This window comes from Podarcis vaucheri (genome assembly GCF_965113315.1).
Source record: "Podarcis vaucheri genome assembly, chromosome: 14".
Lineage (NCBI taxonomy): Eukaryota > Metazoa > Chordata > Lepidosauria > Squamata > Lacertidae > Podarcis > Podarcis vaucheri.
This window is the reverse complement of record NC_138752.1, coordinates 46,908,334-46,923,264: the sequence shown is the minus strand read 5'-3', so window position 1 is coordinate 46,923,264 and position 14,931 is coordinate 46,908,334. Positions and strand designations below refer to the sequence as shown.

At 48.5% G+C, this 14,931-nt stretch overlaps 1 protein-coding gene across 1 annotated transcript; it reads left to right on the top strand.

Annotated features, from left to right (window-relative positions):
* The first annotated feature begins 667 nt into the window (after window positions 1-667).
* On the top strand, window positions 668-14,654 carry NUBP1 (NUBP iron-sulfur cluster assembly factor 1, cytosolic). The gene is made up of 11 exons (XM_082199894.1): window positions 668-809; window positions 920-1,024; window positions 3,340-3,473; window positions 4,921-4,989; window positions 8,144-8,176; window positions 8,563-8,653; window positions 9,533-9,687; window positions 11,696-11,806; window positions 12,594-12,696; window positions 13,161-13,244; window positions 14,491-14,654. The coding sequence occupies exons 1-11, from the start codon at window positions 761-763 to the stop codon at window positions 14,541-14,543; spliced, it is 987 nt and encodes a 328-aa protein (XP_082056020.1). The 5' UTR covers window positions 668-760; the 3' UTR covers window positions 14,544-14,654.
* The last annotated feature ends 277 nt before the right edge of the window (window positions 14,655-14,931 follow it).

The window sequence follows — 14,931 nt, the reverse complement described above, 5'->3', positions numbered from 1 at the left end:
GGGAACTGGAAAGGGGTATATATGTTTGTGCACATGACTGTGAATTTCATGCATGCTTTTTGTGACTTATCACACTTGCTCCTTCTACCAGTTCATGGATGGTAGAAATAAAAGCCTTTTCTCCGAAACTATTCCTTGAGTGTCTGTTGACTCCCACTTCCCTTTCCCAGGCGCAATATTTTTCCCACCCGAGGGCAAAGCCTCATAAGGCTACAATTGCCTTTGGTTATTTTCACGTGTGTGTGTGCTTTTAATGCTAGTATGGCTCGCTGTTTTCAGCTAGAGGGAGCACTTTTTCAGGAATAACGTGTGAACGAACGCCCACGTGTCACGGGAAACACGCGGTTTTCGCCGCCCGTCCCGGACTGAAGGAGCCGCTCGAGTTCCCTCAGCGAACTCGCACAAACTCGCCTCGGGGCCATCCAATCGCAAACGCCAGATCAGGCCACGTGACACTGCAACTCTTTTTCGCCCAGCTCGCCTTCTTTCAATGCTATCCCTTCGCCCGACCCGCCTTCAAGCATACGCATGCGCACCTTTGCGTCGGGCAATTGGGCGGGGCTCCGGGATGCTCCTCCTCCTCCTTCCTGCTTGCGCGGGCCGAAATCGAAACGAACGTCACCGGCTTAAGCTAGGGGAGGACCCATTTTCGAGCGCGCAACCGGAAGTGGGGAAAGGGGGACTTCTTTGAAGGTGGCGCCCCTCGCCGGAAGTGCCTGTATTTGTGTTTTCGCCGCGTTTCTCCTCAGCTGGTTCCGCCATGGCTGCGGCGGCGGCAGGGCCGGCCTTGCTGGACGTGCCGCCTCAGGGTGAGGGGAAAGGCAGGGGTAGGCGGTGTGTGTGGTGGTGGGCGGGGGGGGGTTACTCTTCGCCGGCTTCCACTAACGCGGGGCCTTCTCTTTCCTTTCGCCTCTCCCAGAATGCCCCGGCACCGGCAGCGACCAGGCGGGCAAGGCCGAGGCCTGCCAGGGGTGCCCCAACCAGGGCGTGTGCTCCTCCAGGGGGCCCGTGGGACCCGACCCAGGTAAGGATCGCATGGAACCGTGGAGTTGGGAGGGGTCCCGGGGGTCATCTAGTCTGACCCCCTTGCATCGAAGGAGCCTGGTATGTTTAGCCTGGGAAGGAGTAGGCTGAGAGGAGATAGGAGAGCCCTCTTCCAATATCTCAAGGGCTGCCCCACGGAAGACGGGGCAGTCTAGTTTTCTCCCGCTCCAGAGGGTAGGACTCGAACCCATGGCCCCAAGAAAGCAGGCTAAGGCTCAACATCCTGACAAGACAGAAGTACTGTTTTTGGGGGACAGGAGGCGGGCAGGTGTGGAGGACTCCCTGGTCCTGAATGGGGTAACTGTGCCCCTGAAGGACCAGGTGCGCAGCCTGGGAGTCATTTTGGACTCACAGCTGTCCATGGAGGCGCAGGTCAATTCTGTATCCAGGGCAGCTGTTTACCAGCTCCATCTGGTACGCAGGCTGAGACCCTATCTGCCTGCGGACTGCCTCACCAGAGTGGTGCATGCTCTGGTTATCTCCCGCTTGGATTACTGCAATGCGCTCTACGTGGGGCTTTGAAGGTGACCCGGAAACTACAATTAATCCAGAACGCGGCAGCTAGACTGGTGACTGGGAGCGGCCGCAGAGACCACATAACACCGGTCTTGAAAGACCTACATTGGCTCCCAGTACGTTTCCGAGCACAATTCAAAGTGTTGGTGTTGACCTTTAAAGCCCTAAACGGCCTTGGTCCAGTATATCTGAAGGAGTGTCTCCACCCCCATCGTTCTACCCGGACACTGAGGTCCAGCACCGAAGGCCTTCTGGTGGTTCCCTCACTGCGAGAAGCCAAGTTACAGGGAACCAGGCAGAGGGCCTTCTCGGTAGTGGTGCCTTCCCTTTGGAACACCCTCCCACCAGATGTCAAAGAGAACAACAACTACCAGGCTTTTAGAAGACATCTGAAGGCAGCCCTGTTTTGGGAAGCTTTTAATGGTTGATGTATTATAGTATTTTAATATTCTTTTGGAAGCCGCCCAGAGTGGCTGGGGAAGCCCAGCCAGATGGGCGGGGTATAAATAATATATTATTATTATTATTATTATTATTTATTATTTCTGGCAGTAACAGCTGTTTTGGCAGGGTAATGGTCTCCCTCGGGAGGTGGTGGGCTCTCCTTCCTTGGAGGGTTTTTAAAGCAGAGGTTGAATGGCCGTCTTTCGTAATAATAAAAAATAATAAAATTTTATTTATATCCCGCCCTCCCTAGCCGAAGCCGGGCTCAGAGCGGCTAACAACAATAAAGTAACACAGCATTCTAAAATCAATTCATTCTAAAATCAATTCAAAATCAAATTAATGGCAACCATTGGGCTATGAGGATTACCAAAGGACGGGGTCAGACTGTGCTTTGGCCAAAGGCCTGGTGGAACAGCTCAGTCTTGCAGGCCCTGCGGAAAGATGTCAAGTCCTGCTTGAGGCTTTAGCTAAGATTCCTGCATTGCAGGGGGTGGGCTGGATTACCCTTGGGGGGTCCCTTCTGACTACGATTCTATGATTCTGCAGTGCAGAAATCTCAACTAAAGCATATCATCTCAAGGGGGGAGGGAGGCATTGCCAGGCTGCTTCAGTCCCAGGTTTTATTCTAAATTCCTTTCCTAATAAACCTCTCTCCCGGCCCTATTTACTAAAAAACCCAAATGTTGTAACCTTTTCTCTCATAGGAGAGCCACACCATCCCACTTGGATCATGTACTTCTTCACACAGCACTTAGTTAAGCTGTGGAACTCCCTCCCACATGGGTGATGGCCACAAACTAGAGGATTAGACAGATTCATGGAGGAGGATAAGGTTATCAGTGGGTGCTAGCTACAATGGCTTGGCTATGCTGTGCCTCAGGGGTTGGAAGCACAGGTGCTTCTGAACACCACTTGCTGAAGCCCACAGGAGGGCAGGGGAGAGTGCTGTTGTGCCTGAATCCTGCTTGCTAGCTTCCCATTCTGTGAGAACAGAATTCTGGACTAGATGGGCCATTGGCCTCATCCAGCATTCTCTTCATGTTCTTATTTTGGTTTCCCTTTTCTGAACATTGTTTTCCCATTGTACAAATGTGGCAATTGGCAAAGCTTCACCTGCAGACTTTATTTGTACCCCATGACTTGTACAGGCAGCTATTAGAGCTGCTGCATTAGGAATATCTTTTAGCAGAAATTAATCTGCAGACCTGGTTATGTAGTTGATAGAGCTCCCTAGGAACTGGGCACCTTCATGCTGCATGAGGGAACAGATTCTGTTTAGAATGGCTTCTTTCCCACGCAAATTCTGTGCTTTGCCTTTTTTCCCTGTCTAAGCTATTGAGGAAATCAAGGAGAAAATGAAAGCTGTGAAACACAAACTGCTGGTGTTGTCTGGGAAAGGAGGCGTAGGGAAGAGCACATTCAGTGCTCACTTGGCGCACGGCTTGGCTGAAGATGAAACCAAACAGGTGAGTGTGATCCTGTTTATATCTTTTGTTTGTTTTTGAAGCCCATATTATTCAATTGCAAATGGTGACAAAGAAGACAATTCATCTCTAAATACAGGTGAAACTCGGAAAATTAGAATATCGTGGAAAAGTTCATTTATTTCAGTAATTCAACTTAAACGGTGAAACTAATATATGAGGTAGACTCATGACATGCAAAGCGAGATATGTCAAGCCTTTATTTGTTATAATTCTGATTATCATGGCGTACAGCTGATGAAAACCCCAAATTAACAATCTTAGAAAATTAGAATATTAAATGAAATCAGCAGAACAAGGATTGCAAAGAGCGCAATATTGGGCCTCTGAGAAGTAGAAGCATGCATATGTACTCAGTACTTGGTTTGGGCCCCTTTGCATCAATTACTGCCTCAATGCTGCGTGGCATGGATGCTATCAGCATGTGGCACTGCTGAGGTGTTATGGAAGACCAGGATGCTTCAATAGCAGCCTTCAGCTCTTCTGCATTGCTCAGTCTCATATCTCTCATCTTTCTCTTGGCAATGCCCCATAGATTCTCTATGGGGTTCAGGTCAGGTGAGTTTGCTGGCCAATCAAGCACAATAATCCCATGGGCATTGAACCAGGTTTTGGTACTTTTGGCAGTGTGGGCAGGTGCCAAAGTCCTGCTGGAAAATGAAGTCAGCACCCCCATAAAGCTCGTCTGCGGAAGGAAGCATGAAGTGCTCCAAAATCTCCTGGTAGATGGCTGTGTTGACCCTGGACTTAATGAAGCACAGTGGACCAACACCAGCTGATGACAAGGCTCCCCAAATCAACACAGACTGTGGAAACTTCACACTGGACTTCAAGCATCTGGCATTGTGTGCCTCCCCATTCTTCCTCCAGACTCTGGGGCCTTGGTTTCCAAATGAGATGCAAAAGCTGCTCTCATCAGAAAAGAGATTTGGGGAGCCACGTCATCAGCTGGTGTTGGTCCACTGTACTTCACTAAGTGGATGACCAGTGGGGCAAGGATGATGGGAGGTGACTGAATAGCATCTGGAGAGCCACAGGTTCTCTATTCCTGATACGTAATCATGGCAAGGTCATGCTTCAAGTTCTAGGCCTTATGTAGCCAGAAATGGCACCATCCATCACAAGAGGGAAATTCCAGCAGGCTTGGGGGAATACCTAGGTTTGCAGTACAAAAAATATTTTGGGGGGAAGCCTTAAAGGGGTGGGAGGTTACTTCAAAACAGCCCAATGAGCATACTTAGTGATCACAGTGTGCTGACTTACTGCTAGGGAGAAGGGGACAAAAAATGCCAGGTGTCTAGTAACTTGTAACAGGGCATAACTGTCCACAGCTCTGAAAAACCCTGGACAGACATGCAACATTTTGTTGCAAGTCCTGCTTGCTCACTTCTAACTTCCCCTTCCTCAACTTACTTCCAACTCCCTCCAGGTTGCCGTGCTGGACATTGACATCTGTGGTCCATCCATCCCTAAAATCATGGGCCTGGAAGGGGAACAGGTATGATATGACTACATAAATGGAAGAAAACGGTGTGGGACCACTGCCATGTCTGATCTGCCTGGTCAGATGTTTCTTTAGGGTTTGTTAGACTTGAAGCGCCTCTGCCCTGTAGCTGTCTTTTGGAATAGGTACCACTGTGGCAGGAAGGTAACCAGTGTTTTCATGCACTGGCACTCATCACATTCTGTTGCACCAAAAGCAGTTTAGTCCTGCTGACCACATGACACAGAAAGCTGTCTTTGGACAGACCCCAGGTTCCTCAGCCTGAAACAAGATGAGTGCCACACTCCATAGTTGCCTTTGACTGGACTTAACCATCCAGAGGTCATTTACCTTACTTTTATACAAATTTATAAGCCAGGATTTTGGCTGAATGAGCATAAGGCTCCCTTTCAGCTTTGCTTCAATGGTTCTTGCAGCAGGGAACAGCTGCTTAGACTGCACAAAATTGGTGATAAACCGCTACCATTTAGGTTCTGTTAAAAAGCTCGAAAATGAAAAATGACTTGGGAGAAGTCTTGATGAGTCTCTGTGCAGGGTTTGGCTCACCAGGAGCCTTTGTTAGAAAGAAAAAATGTGGTTTATGTGGGGGAGAGTATTTGTTTCTGTTACTAGGGTTGTCTACACATAGTGTCCACCCTGCTTATGATCAGGTCTGCAGGTCTCTGGCTCTCTTTCTTTGTCAGGTACAGTGGTGCCTCGCAAGACGAAATTAATTCGTTCTGCAAGTCTCTTCGTCTTGCGAGTTTTTCGTCTTGTGATGCACGGTTTCCCATAGGAATGCATTGAAAATCAATTAATGCGTTCCTATGGAAACCGCCTTCAGACCAGGTCCGGGGACAGTCTGGCTTTTCTTCCCACCCCCAGCATTTTAAAAAACCCCGGGACAGCGGAGGACTTCTCCGCTGTCCGGGGCGATCTTAAAATGCTGGCGGGCGGCATTTTAAAATCGCCCCGGGACAGCGGAGGACTTCTCTGCTGTCCGGGGCGATTTAAAAGCCCCTGGGAAGGCAGGCAGGGGGGACAAAGACTTTTGCCCCCCGCCAGCCTTCAGAAGAGGTCCAGGACCTCTTCTGAAGGCGGGCGGGGGGCGAAAGTCTTTGCTCCCCCCCCCCGCCTTCAAAAGCTGTCCTGGACAGGCTTCACGGACCTCTCCTGCTGCTTGCGGAGAGTTGCCAGCATGCCGAAGCCTGCGTGCGCTGAGATCAGCGCGCCCAGGCTTCGCGGCCCCGCCGCCCGGCTTCGGAGCATCGTTCCGAAGCCCAGCGGCGGGAGGAGGTGTCCCCTCCCCGCCGCCCGGCTTCGGAGCATCGTTCCGAAGCCCAGCGGCGGCGGGAGGTGTTCCCTCCCTGCCGCCCGGCTTCGGAACATCGTTCCGAAGCCCAGCGGCGGCGGGAGGTGTTCCCTCCCCGCCGCCCGGCTTCGGAGCATCGTTCCGAAGCCCAGCGGCAGCGGGAGGTGTTCCCTCCCCGCCGCCCGGCTTCGGAGCATCGTTCCGAAGCCCAGCGGCGGCGGGAGGTGTCCCCTCCCCGCCGCCCGGCTTCGGAGCATCGTTCCGAAGCCCAGCGGCGGCGGGAGGTGTTCCCTCCCCGCCGCCCGGCTTCGGAGCATTGTTCCGAAGCCCAGCGGCGGCGGGAGGAGGTGTCCCCGCCCCGCCGCCCGGCTTCGGAGGAGGTCCGAGGACAGTGGGGAAGACGCGCTGCGCTTCCCCGCTGTCCCGGAGATTTCCCTATGGGCTGTCGTCTTGCGAAGCAAGCCCATAGGGAAATTCGTTTTGCGAAGCGCCTCCAAAACGGAAAACCCTTTCGTCTAGCGGGTTTTCCGTCTTGCGGGGCATTCGTCTTGCGGGGTACCACTGTATATTGTGTTGCAAATATCCAAGCCTGGAGTGAGCCTCAGGGAGTTTACATGTTAAGTTCTGTATTACCACCTACCTTTTCCCCCCAGTAATGTTTTAAAAACTCCCTGTCACAAATTGTGAGCAGCAGCAGGGTATTGAGGTTCTTATTAGATAACTGGTGTGCTTTTTCTATGTATACTAGCCCTTGACCTAAGTTCGTGCTGGTGGGGTGAGGCCAGAGGTATTGGAGGAGAAGGAGGAGGACAATTGGGGATGGGAGCCAAAAGGGATTTATTTTTATAAAAGTATTTCCAACTGGCTGAATAGTTTTTTTAAAAAACAACAACTCTGAGCTGTATGTACAATATGGAAACAATATCGATTAAAATAAAAATACAGCCTAAAACTAAGAAAACAATTTAAAAGCAAGTAAAACAGATTTAAGTGGGCTTACGCACATAAGAAAGGGTCCAGTCTTATAGTCAGGGATAGCCTGGGCAAAATAGAAGTATTTGAAGACATCTCAAGCAACTGCTTCAGGTACGGCAGAGGGAAGGGCATTCCATGGAACGGGGCAATAGCAGAGAATGCCACTAGGGGATTCACCACCCTGTGATATTCTGTAGGATATGGTGCCGCAAATAGAATTTGCCCAGCTGATCTTACAGGTCTATACAGCAGCAGGCAATCTTTCATGTAACCTGCTAAAAGTGGTTAAGGGGTTTATATTTTAACAACATGGCCTTGAGTGTAGCCCAGGAGCTGATGGGCAACCATAGCCGTGGAATATGTGTGTGTGTCCACATGCTCCGTTCAGAAAAAACTGATTGCAGCATTCTGTACCAGCTGCAGCTTCTGGACCAGTCCCAAGGGAAGCCCCACGTAGAGCGCTTTAGAGTACAGCCACAAGGTTCCCAATCCAGCTGTGGTAAAGCCCTCTGCAAGCCGTCTGTCCAGACCCCTGGCAAAAGCAATGTGCCCCACTCTTGGCAGCCCACTACATGGGGAGAGGGAGGGAGTAAAAAGGGGTGGCCCCACCCATTGGTGCTATTATTTGTTTATTTGATTTCTCTACCACCCTTCATCTGAGAATCACAGGGCAGTTTTACAGTATAAAAACAGGAAAAAGAAATGCATATAAAAATAACAAAAACAAAATAATCCCCGCACACCCTCAGTTGTTATTTTGCTAGTTTTGCCTCCACCCAGCACTGTCATTCAGCCCCTAAAAGGAGATCCCTGATGGAATGCAGCCCTCGACAGAAACCTGCTCCCCGGACATACACTAACATAAAATGTTTACTTTTTCAGGTTCACCAAAGTGGTTCTGGATGGTCTCCAGTGGTGAGTTGTTTTTTTTAAAAATCATGTGAATACGCTTCCTGGTTCATGGAGGCAATGATAACAGCACCTTTCAAAAAAAAAAAAAAGAGTGTTGGAGGAGGGAAGGGGAAATATTATTGTTACACGCAGTTCCTCACCTGTGTTGGAAAGTATTTTGTTTCTGAACTTCCTGATGCTGCCTACTGGCTGGTTGTATGCCAGGTGATTTGCATCAGGCAACTAGGCTGGGTACCAGAAAGTTCCAAGTTTTCACTTTGTTTATACACACACATGCATATCTATGCTAGAAGTGGTAAGACAACCACAGCTGCTTGTTCAGAAGCAGAAATAATTTATTTAATCTACATTGTCCATTTTGCCAAACACGTATGTGCTTTCGTTTGTAGTACGTTGAAGAAAACTTAGGAGTCATGTCAGTGGGATTCTTACTCGGCAGCCCTGATGATGCCGTTATTTGGAGAGGACCCAAAAAAAATGGTGTGTATCTCACAATGATCAGTACCAACAAAGACTTGCCTCGTAGAATGCAAGGGACTGAAATTCTATTAGCTCAATGGTTATTTTTTAAAGCCTTAGTTCATAACATTTTAAGTTACTTTCACTGTTTGATAGGAACTGGCAACATTTCTGGTGCTTTGCTTGAGGGGGTGGTCACACAGAAAAGAAGTAAAGAGGGATTGTGAAGCTGCAATGTAGAGTCACACTTGATAAAATCTGACTTCTGTTAGCTCGTGGTAGAGATGAGTTGGGGCTAATAGCATTGTGGCTTTAAGGGTATTTTTTATTTCTTTTAATTTATGAATAGCATATCTTGAGACAGGCTTTCAACAGAGTTCACAAGTAGCTGACACACACAAAAAGTTTTAAAACCAACCAAAGCATCTTCAAACTAGAAATCAAAGTAACTTAAGCAACTGTTGCATTATCTGTTCTACGAAGTAAAAAAACCACTAACCCTGTTTCAGAATTCAGCATTTTCTATGCATTGGATCTTAGCTCCACCGATTACCAGCTGAGAACATGCATCATCTGCCTTCGTCTGTTTGCTTACGCACACTGCTCCAGTGCTTCTTAAACCACTCCAGAAACCGGAGGGGGGAGGAAATCATATGTTGTTTCCAGACCACCTCAAGCATGCTTGTCAAAATTGAACTGTGTAGTTCTGAGTTCAGTTCCCTCCCCCACTTTTCTTTTTTTGCTAGTGCATGTTACACATGCTCTTAGACCCCTAATGGAGACAGCAAACACTGCTGAGACACAATTCTCATTTGAGTCACAGAAATGGTGGCAGCTGGATACAGTTTCAGGGAGCTAAATATAAACACCCAACTTTAATCATGCGTGTTATGTTTCCAGGAATGATTAAGCAGTTTCTCCGTGATGTGGACTGGGGCGAAGTCGACTACCTTATTGTAGATACACCTCCAGGAACATCGGATGAGCACTTATCTATAGTACAGTACCTCAGTGCTGCCAACATAGATGGGGCAGTGGTAATCACCACCCCTCAGGTAAGGTACACAACTCCAGGGGTTAAAACTCAGAGATTTAGCTGAGTAGGAGACTCACGGTGCATCCACTTGTCCTGGGCCCAGCAAGTGTGGGTCTGAGTGGTTTTCCACTTGTCCCAGGCATGGATCTGAGTGGTTTTGCCTCTGCCCCAATGCTTTCGCCTGGGAAACACACTCTTTAGCGCTAAATCGGAACCAACAGCAATCTGCAGAAAACCCAGTTGCCATTTGTTCCAATTCAGCGATAAAGATTGGGCTTCCCCAGGGGGAAAGCAGTGGGGCAAATAGAGGTGGAGATAAGCCCTAACTAAATGACTTTTGCTCAGCTCCGCCCATCTCATTTTTCTTTTCTTTTTGGAAGCTTCAATAGGAGGGAATACTTTGATTTCACTGTATAAAAACTGTGGGTGTCAGACCCAGATTGAATTCGTACAGTGACTAGTTCTCTAGCTCAATATAAAAATAAGGTTAAGATTTCTGTCACAACAAGAGACCTAGAATGCAATAAAAAGGTTAAGCAGTGCAAATGGCGGGAGCATAATGGGAGGGAGGGAGGGCTTGCTCTTCCGCCGACTGTGCTATAGGAGCCAGGTGCAGTCAGGTTTTATATGTTGCTAGCAGACCGGAGTGGAAGCATCTGGGTCACAGTCTGCCAGCGAGGGTACCCTCTTACCTATGAGACTGCCTCTCCTGGTATGCCCCGCGGTAGGTCTTTGGAGGTCCCGAGCCGCAAGGTGGTTAGATTGGTCTCAACTAGGGCCAGGGCCTTTTCAGCACTGGCCCCGACTTGGTGGAACGCTCTGTCACAAGAGACTAGGGCCCTGCAGGGCTTGACATCTTTCCACAGGGCCTGCAAGACAGAGCTGTTCCGCCTGACCTTTGGTTTGGACTCAGTCTGACCCTTATGTTTCCCTCCCCTATGGTTGTGATTTATGGGCTACTACTAAAATGAGACTGCAATTTAAATTGTATTTTAACCCGTATTTTAACCACATTTTAATTAACTGATTTTTTTCTTCTCCCACCCACTTTCCTATTAAGTTTTATTGTAATTTTATTGGTATTAGCTGCCCTGAGCCCAGTTCTGAACGGGGAGGGCGGGGTATAAATAAAATATTATTATTATTACTATTATTATTATTATTAGGCCCCTAATTGGCACCTTCTAATTTAAGGATTTGGGCAGGCAATCCTGCCCTGCCGGATTCTAAGTGGCTGGGCTGGAGGTGGTGGCTATTTTGGCTGCTGGGGATGGCGGCTGATCGGCGAGAGGCCACAAGCACTGCCCACCCAGAAAGAGAGTAATCAGCCATTCTCTGTAATCTCAAATATTGCTTTAAACCAAGAATGGGAGGAGTTGTGCCCCACCCCCAGTGCTGTATGGGCTCCAACTCCCATCAGCCGCAGCCGACATGGCCAGAGGTCAGGGGTGGTGGGATTTGTAGCCCAGCAATATCTGGAGAATATTGGAGATGATAGGACTTAACAGTTTGGCAGCAACCAGACGACCTCAGACTCCCATCCCTGCTCTTGGCGCAGAGCTGGCACAACTAATAGTGCAATCCTAACCAATATGCTCTGTTGAATGCATTGGGGCTTGTGGGTAAACAGATTGCAGCCTGAGTTTATCCAAGGGGAGGCTGTAGGGCAATTGTCCTATAGGAAAGCCTCTCTATGGAGGGGAGGTGTTGTGAGCAAGGTATAACCAAGCCCCCATGTCATTGAACCCTGTACCTGCGTCACGCCCCCCGGCTGGCCAATCCGGCTGGGGGGGCGTGGTATTTGCCGTTCAAAACGGCCGCAGGCTCATGGGCTCCTCCTTGTTCCTGGCTTTGTCATTTGGCTCCCCTTTAATTGTGCAGAAAGGGCCTTTCAATGAACTGTACAGCATCCCTGTGAAGAAATAGGCTCTGCTGTCTCATTATAATAAATGGGGGGGGGGAGTATCAAACAGATCTGGGGAACCTGAATTAACATTCTGTTGGGTTACTGTTCTGTTTTTAAATAGGAAGTCGCTCTTCAGGACGTTCGGAAAGAGATAAACTTCTGCCGTAAGGTGAAGCTGCCAATCATAGGAGTAGTTGAAAATATGAGTGGCTTCATTTGCCCAAAATGTAAGGTAATATTTCTTGCATACATTTAAGCATGAGAATTATTCTTACTCTACCGGGTCATTAAGCATCAGAAGAATGTCCCCCTTAAGCTGTTTTGATGAGATGCTACCCTGCATTTTCCCCAGCTTTATCGCGACTGTCACACAAATTATTCACGGTTCCTTCCACCTTCTGACAGGGTTTGGATCCGTATTTCCCAGGAGTTTTGTGGCCCCTGCTCAAGGCTCATTGAGACAAACTTGAGTTGGCCCCTAATACCAAGGATGTTTCAAAATATGCCCCAGTTTCCATCTGGCTGAGCACTTTGAGTGGCAGGACTGCAGCCCTATCGATATAGGAGTGGGAAGTGTTAGGAAGACAGGAAGCTGCCTTATACGAAGTCAGATCATTGGCCCGTCTAACTCAGTACAGTGGTACCTCGGGTTACATACGCTTCAGATTACATACGCTTCAGATTACACACTCCACTAACCCAGAAATAGTGCCTCAGGCTAAGAACTTTGCTTCAGGATGAGAACAAATCGTGCTCCGGTGGCGCAGCAGCAGCGGGAGGCCCCATTAGCTAAAGTGGTGCTTCAGGTTAAGAACACTTTCAGGTTAAGAACGAATCTCCGGAACGAATTAAGTACTTAACCCAAGGTACCACTGTACTGAGGATTGTAATCTAGATGGAGTTCTGGACTTGAAGTGTACTAGACATTATAAGACATCTGCTGACCGCAAGCTTACAACCAATCTCTCTTTCTTTTTGTATCTGCTGGGTTCATGTTCAATGGCATCTTCATCTTACAGAACGAGTCGCAGATATTCCCCCCAACAACTGGTGGCGCAGAGGCCATGTGCCACAGTTTGAACGTGCCTCTCCTGGGCAAGGTGCCTCTGGACCCACAAATAGGTAATGCCGCACATTGAAGCACCTTCCGAGCTTGCTCACGGTCTCAGTACACTGTTTATATTCAGTGGGATTTAAGTTGCACACAAACAGTGCAAATCTCTTTAATGCAGGGATAATGAACCTGTGGCCCTCCAGAAGTTATCAGGGTCCAGTTCCCATCAGGCCAAGCTAACATGGCCAGGGGTCTCATGGAATTGTAGTTTAATGGGTCTGGCAGTAGCAGCTGGCATAGAGTCAGCGGCTGTAAATGGGGCAAGAGGCTGATGTATGCCACTTACTATCATTTAGTGGGAAAAGATCTTCCAATTACATCTGGAGGTCTTTCAAATTTCCCATCCCTCTTGCGCTGGGTTCTTTGGAACATAAATGCAAGTATGGGGTGTGAGAAAGACTATTGAGCTAAACACTGGCATCCGTCTTTGTGTCCTTTGACTGGGGCTTGCTTGTTTCTTCCGCCGGGCTAGGAAAAAGCTGTGACGCGGGACACTCGTTCTTGTCCGAGGTACCGAATTCTCCAGCTACGTTATCCTACAGGAATATCATCCAGAGTAAGTACAGTATCCAGGAAAGAGTCTGCAACCGAGAAACTTTTGCACTCCTCCATATTTTTAAGGTGCACCCACAAGCGACTCTTGGTAGCTCCAAATGGATGCTTTCCACGTTTACCATGTTGGCCCAGCCAGCCAAGTCCGTTACTGAAAACAGCTTGTGGCTTGTAGATGCATATGAATAGCTGGGAGCCCTAGTTCTTTTCTAACGGCATGTCCAGGATTCTGAGCACATTTAACTAGAAGTGACTCATACCTAGCCTGAAAGTTGTTAAACACCTAAACGAGTAAATCATGAGTTACTAGCTGTTCAGTTCTAGATCTGATTCCTCCCCAGCTGCCAGTTCCTAATTAAAATGTCCCCACTTTGAGAACTAAAGAGTCATACTTGACCTTGTGCAAAGTCATACTTCTGTTTCAAAATGAGCTGACATCAGTGGAGGCAGCTCTCCCATGATGGCAGGTGACCGCTGCAGTGAACTCTGCAGCTAAGGATGGGCAGAGTGAAGGGGTACCGTATTTTTCCATGTATTAGACAAGGTTTTTTTAACTAAAAAATCATGTCAAAAAACTAGGGTCGTCTTATACACAGATAAGACAACCATACGTCAGGAGTGCTCTGATGGTGTTTCCTGCTTGGCAGGGGGTTGGACTCGATGGCCCTTGTGGTCTCTTCCAACTCTATGATTCTATGATAGTGGCATGGGGAGCTGCGCACCGCCAGCCAGCTGGTTGGCGGGCACGCAATTCCCCCCCATGCCACTGCAAGATGCGCATGCTCTAGGGAGCGTTTCCCGCAACAGCGTGGAGGTGAAGCCGCCAGCCAGCTGGTTGGCAGCCCGTGCTCTAGGGAGCTTCCCGCCCGCACTGGTGGTGGTGGGAGCGGCTGCCCACTTTGCCAACCACCAGCAACGGCCCTGCGGGGGTGATGGCTCTCGTGCAATTCCCCATTTAAAAAGCTCAACAACTTTGGGCCACCTCCCCTCATTTTCTTTAAATTTAGTCCCCCAAAATAGGGCGTGTCTTATATATGGAAAAATACGGTACATTAATGCTGGGGCCTAGGAAATTCTCCAGGGCAAATTCTCCACTGGCCAGAGCTCCTCTTCTGGTCAAACATGGCTTGCGGTGGAAAATGCAGTGAATTGTGCTGCAGGCACAGAGAGGTGTGTGCTTGCATTTCCAGCCTCCAGTGCAAAAACCTGAGGCAGCATTTTGATTCATCTTGCATTGTGTCTTTCTGCAGGAATCCAAGACTTCTGTAGCCACAACCCTCCGCAGGAAGAAAACAGTACTTGAACAGCAAACTATGGAAGGGTCCTTAGGAAAGCGTTGATCGCCTTAAGCCTCTCTGTATAGGAATATATAAAGCCTTTGTTTTGCAAGCAAATAAATTTTTTGAGTCATGTCCCGGCTTTAGTCGTCTTTCCCCCCCCCCAATCTCTCCTTCCTTTTGGACAGCGGCACAGTATGCCTGTTTCAGAATGCATACACTGAGCACATGTTGCAAGTCTGCTTCTGATTGCTAGATTACCCTTAAGGGCTGTTACCTTCATCAGCAAAAGTCCTTGAACATTTATTTATTTAATAAAACCTATACACCACTTAGCTGTTTAAAAAAAAAAAAGCCCTCGAAAGCTACTTACAAAGAACATAAAACAATAAAGTTTTTGGTAAAAAAATCAGT

What these genes read in the sequence shown, in the direction of transcription:
- NUBP1 (XM_082199894.1), top strand. Translation starts at nt 761, where the DNA reads ATGGCTGCGGCGGCGGCAGGGCCGGCCTTGCTGGACGTGCCGCCTCAG. An exon ending in CTGAAGATGAAACCAAACAG is followed by an intron (nt 3,474 to 4,920) that starts GTGAGTGTGATC and finishes AACTCCCTCCAG; the next exon opens with GTTGCCGTGCTGGACATTGA. An exon ending in CTACAGGAATATCATCCAGA is followed by an intron (nt 13,245 to 14,490) that starts GTAAGTACAGTA and finishes GTCTTTCTGCAG; the next exon opens with GAATCCAAGACTTCTGTAGC.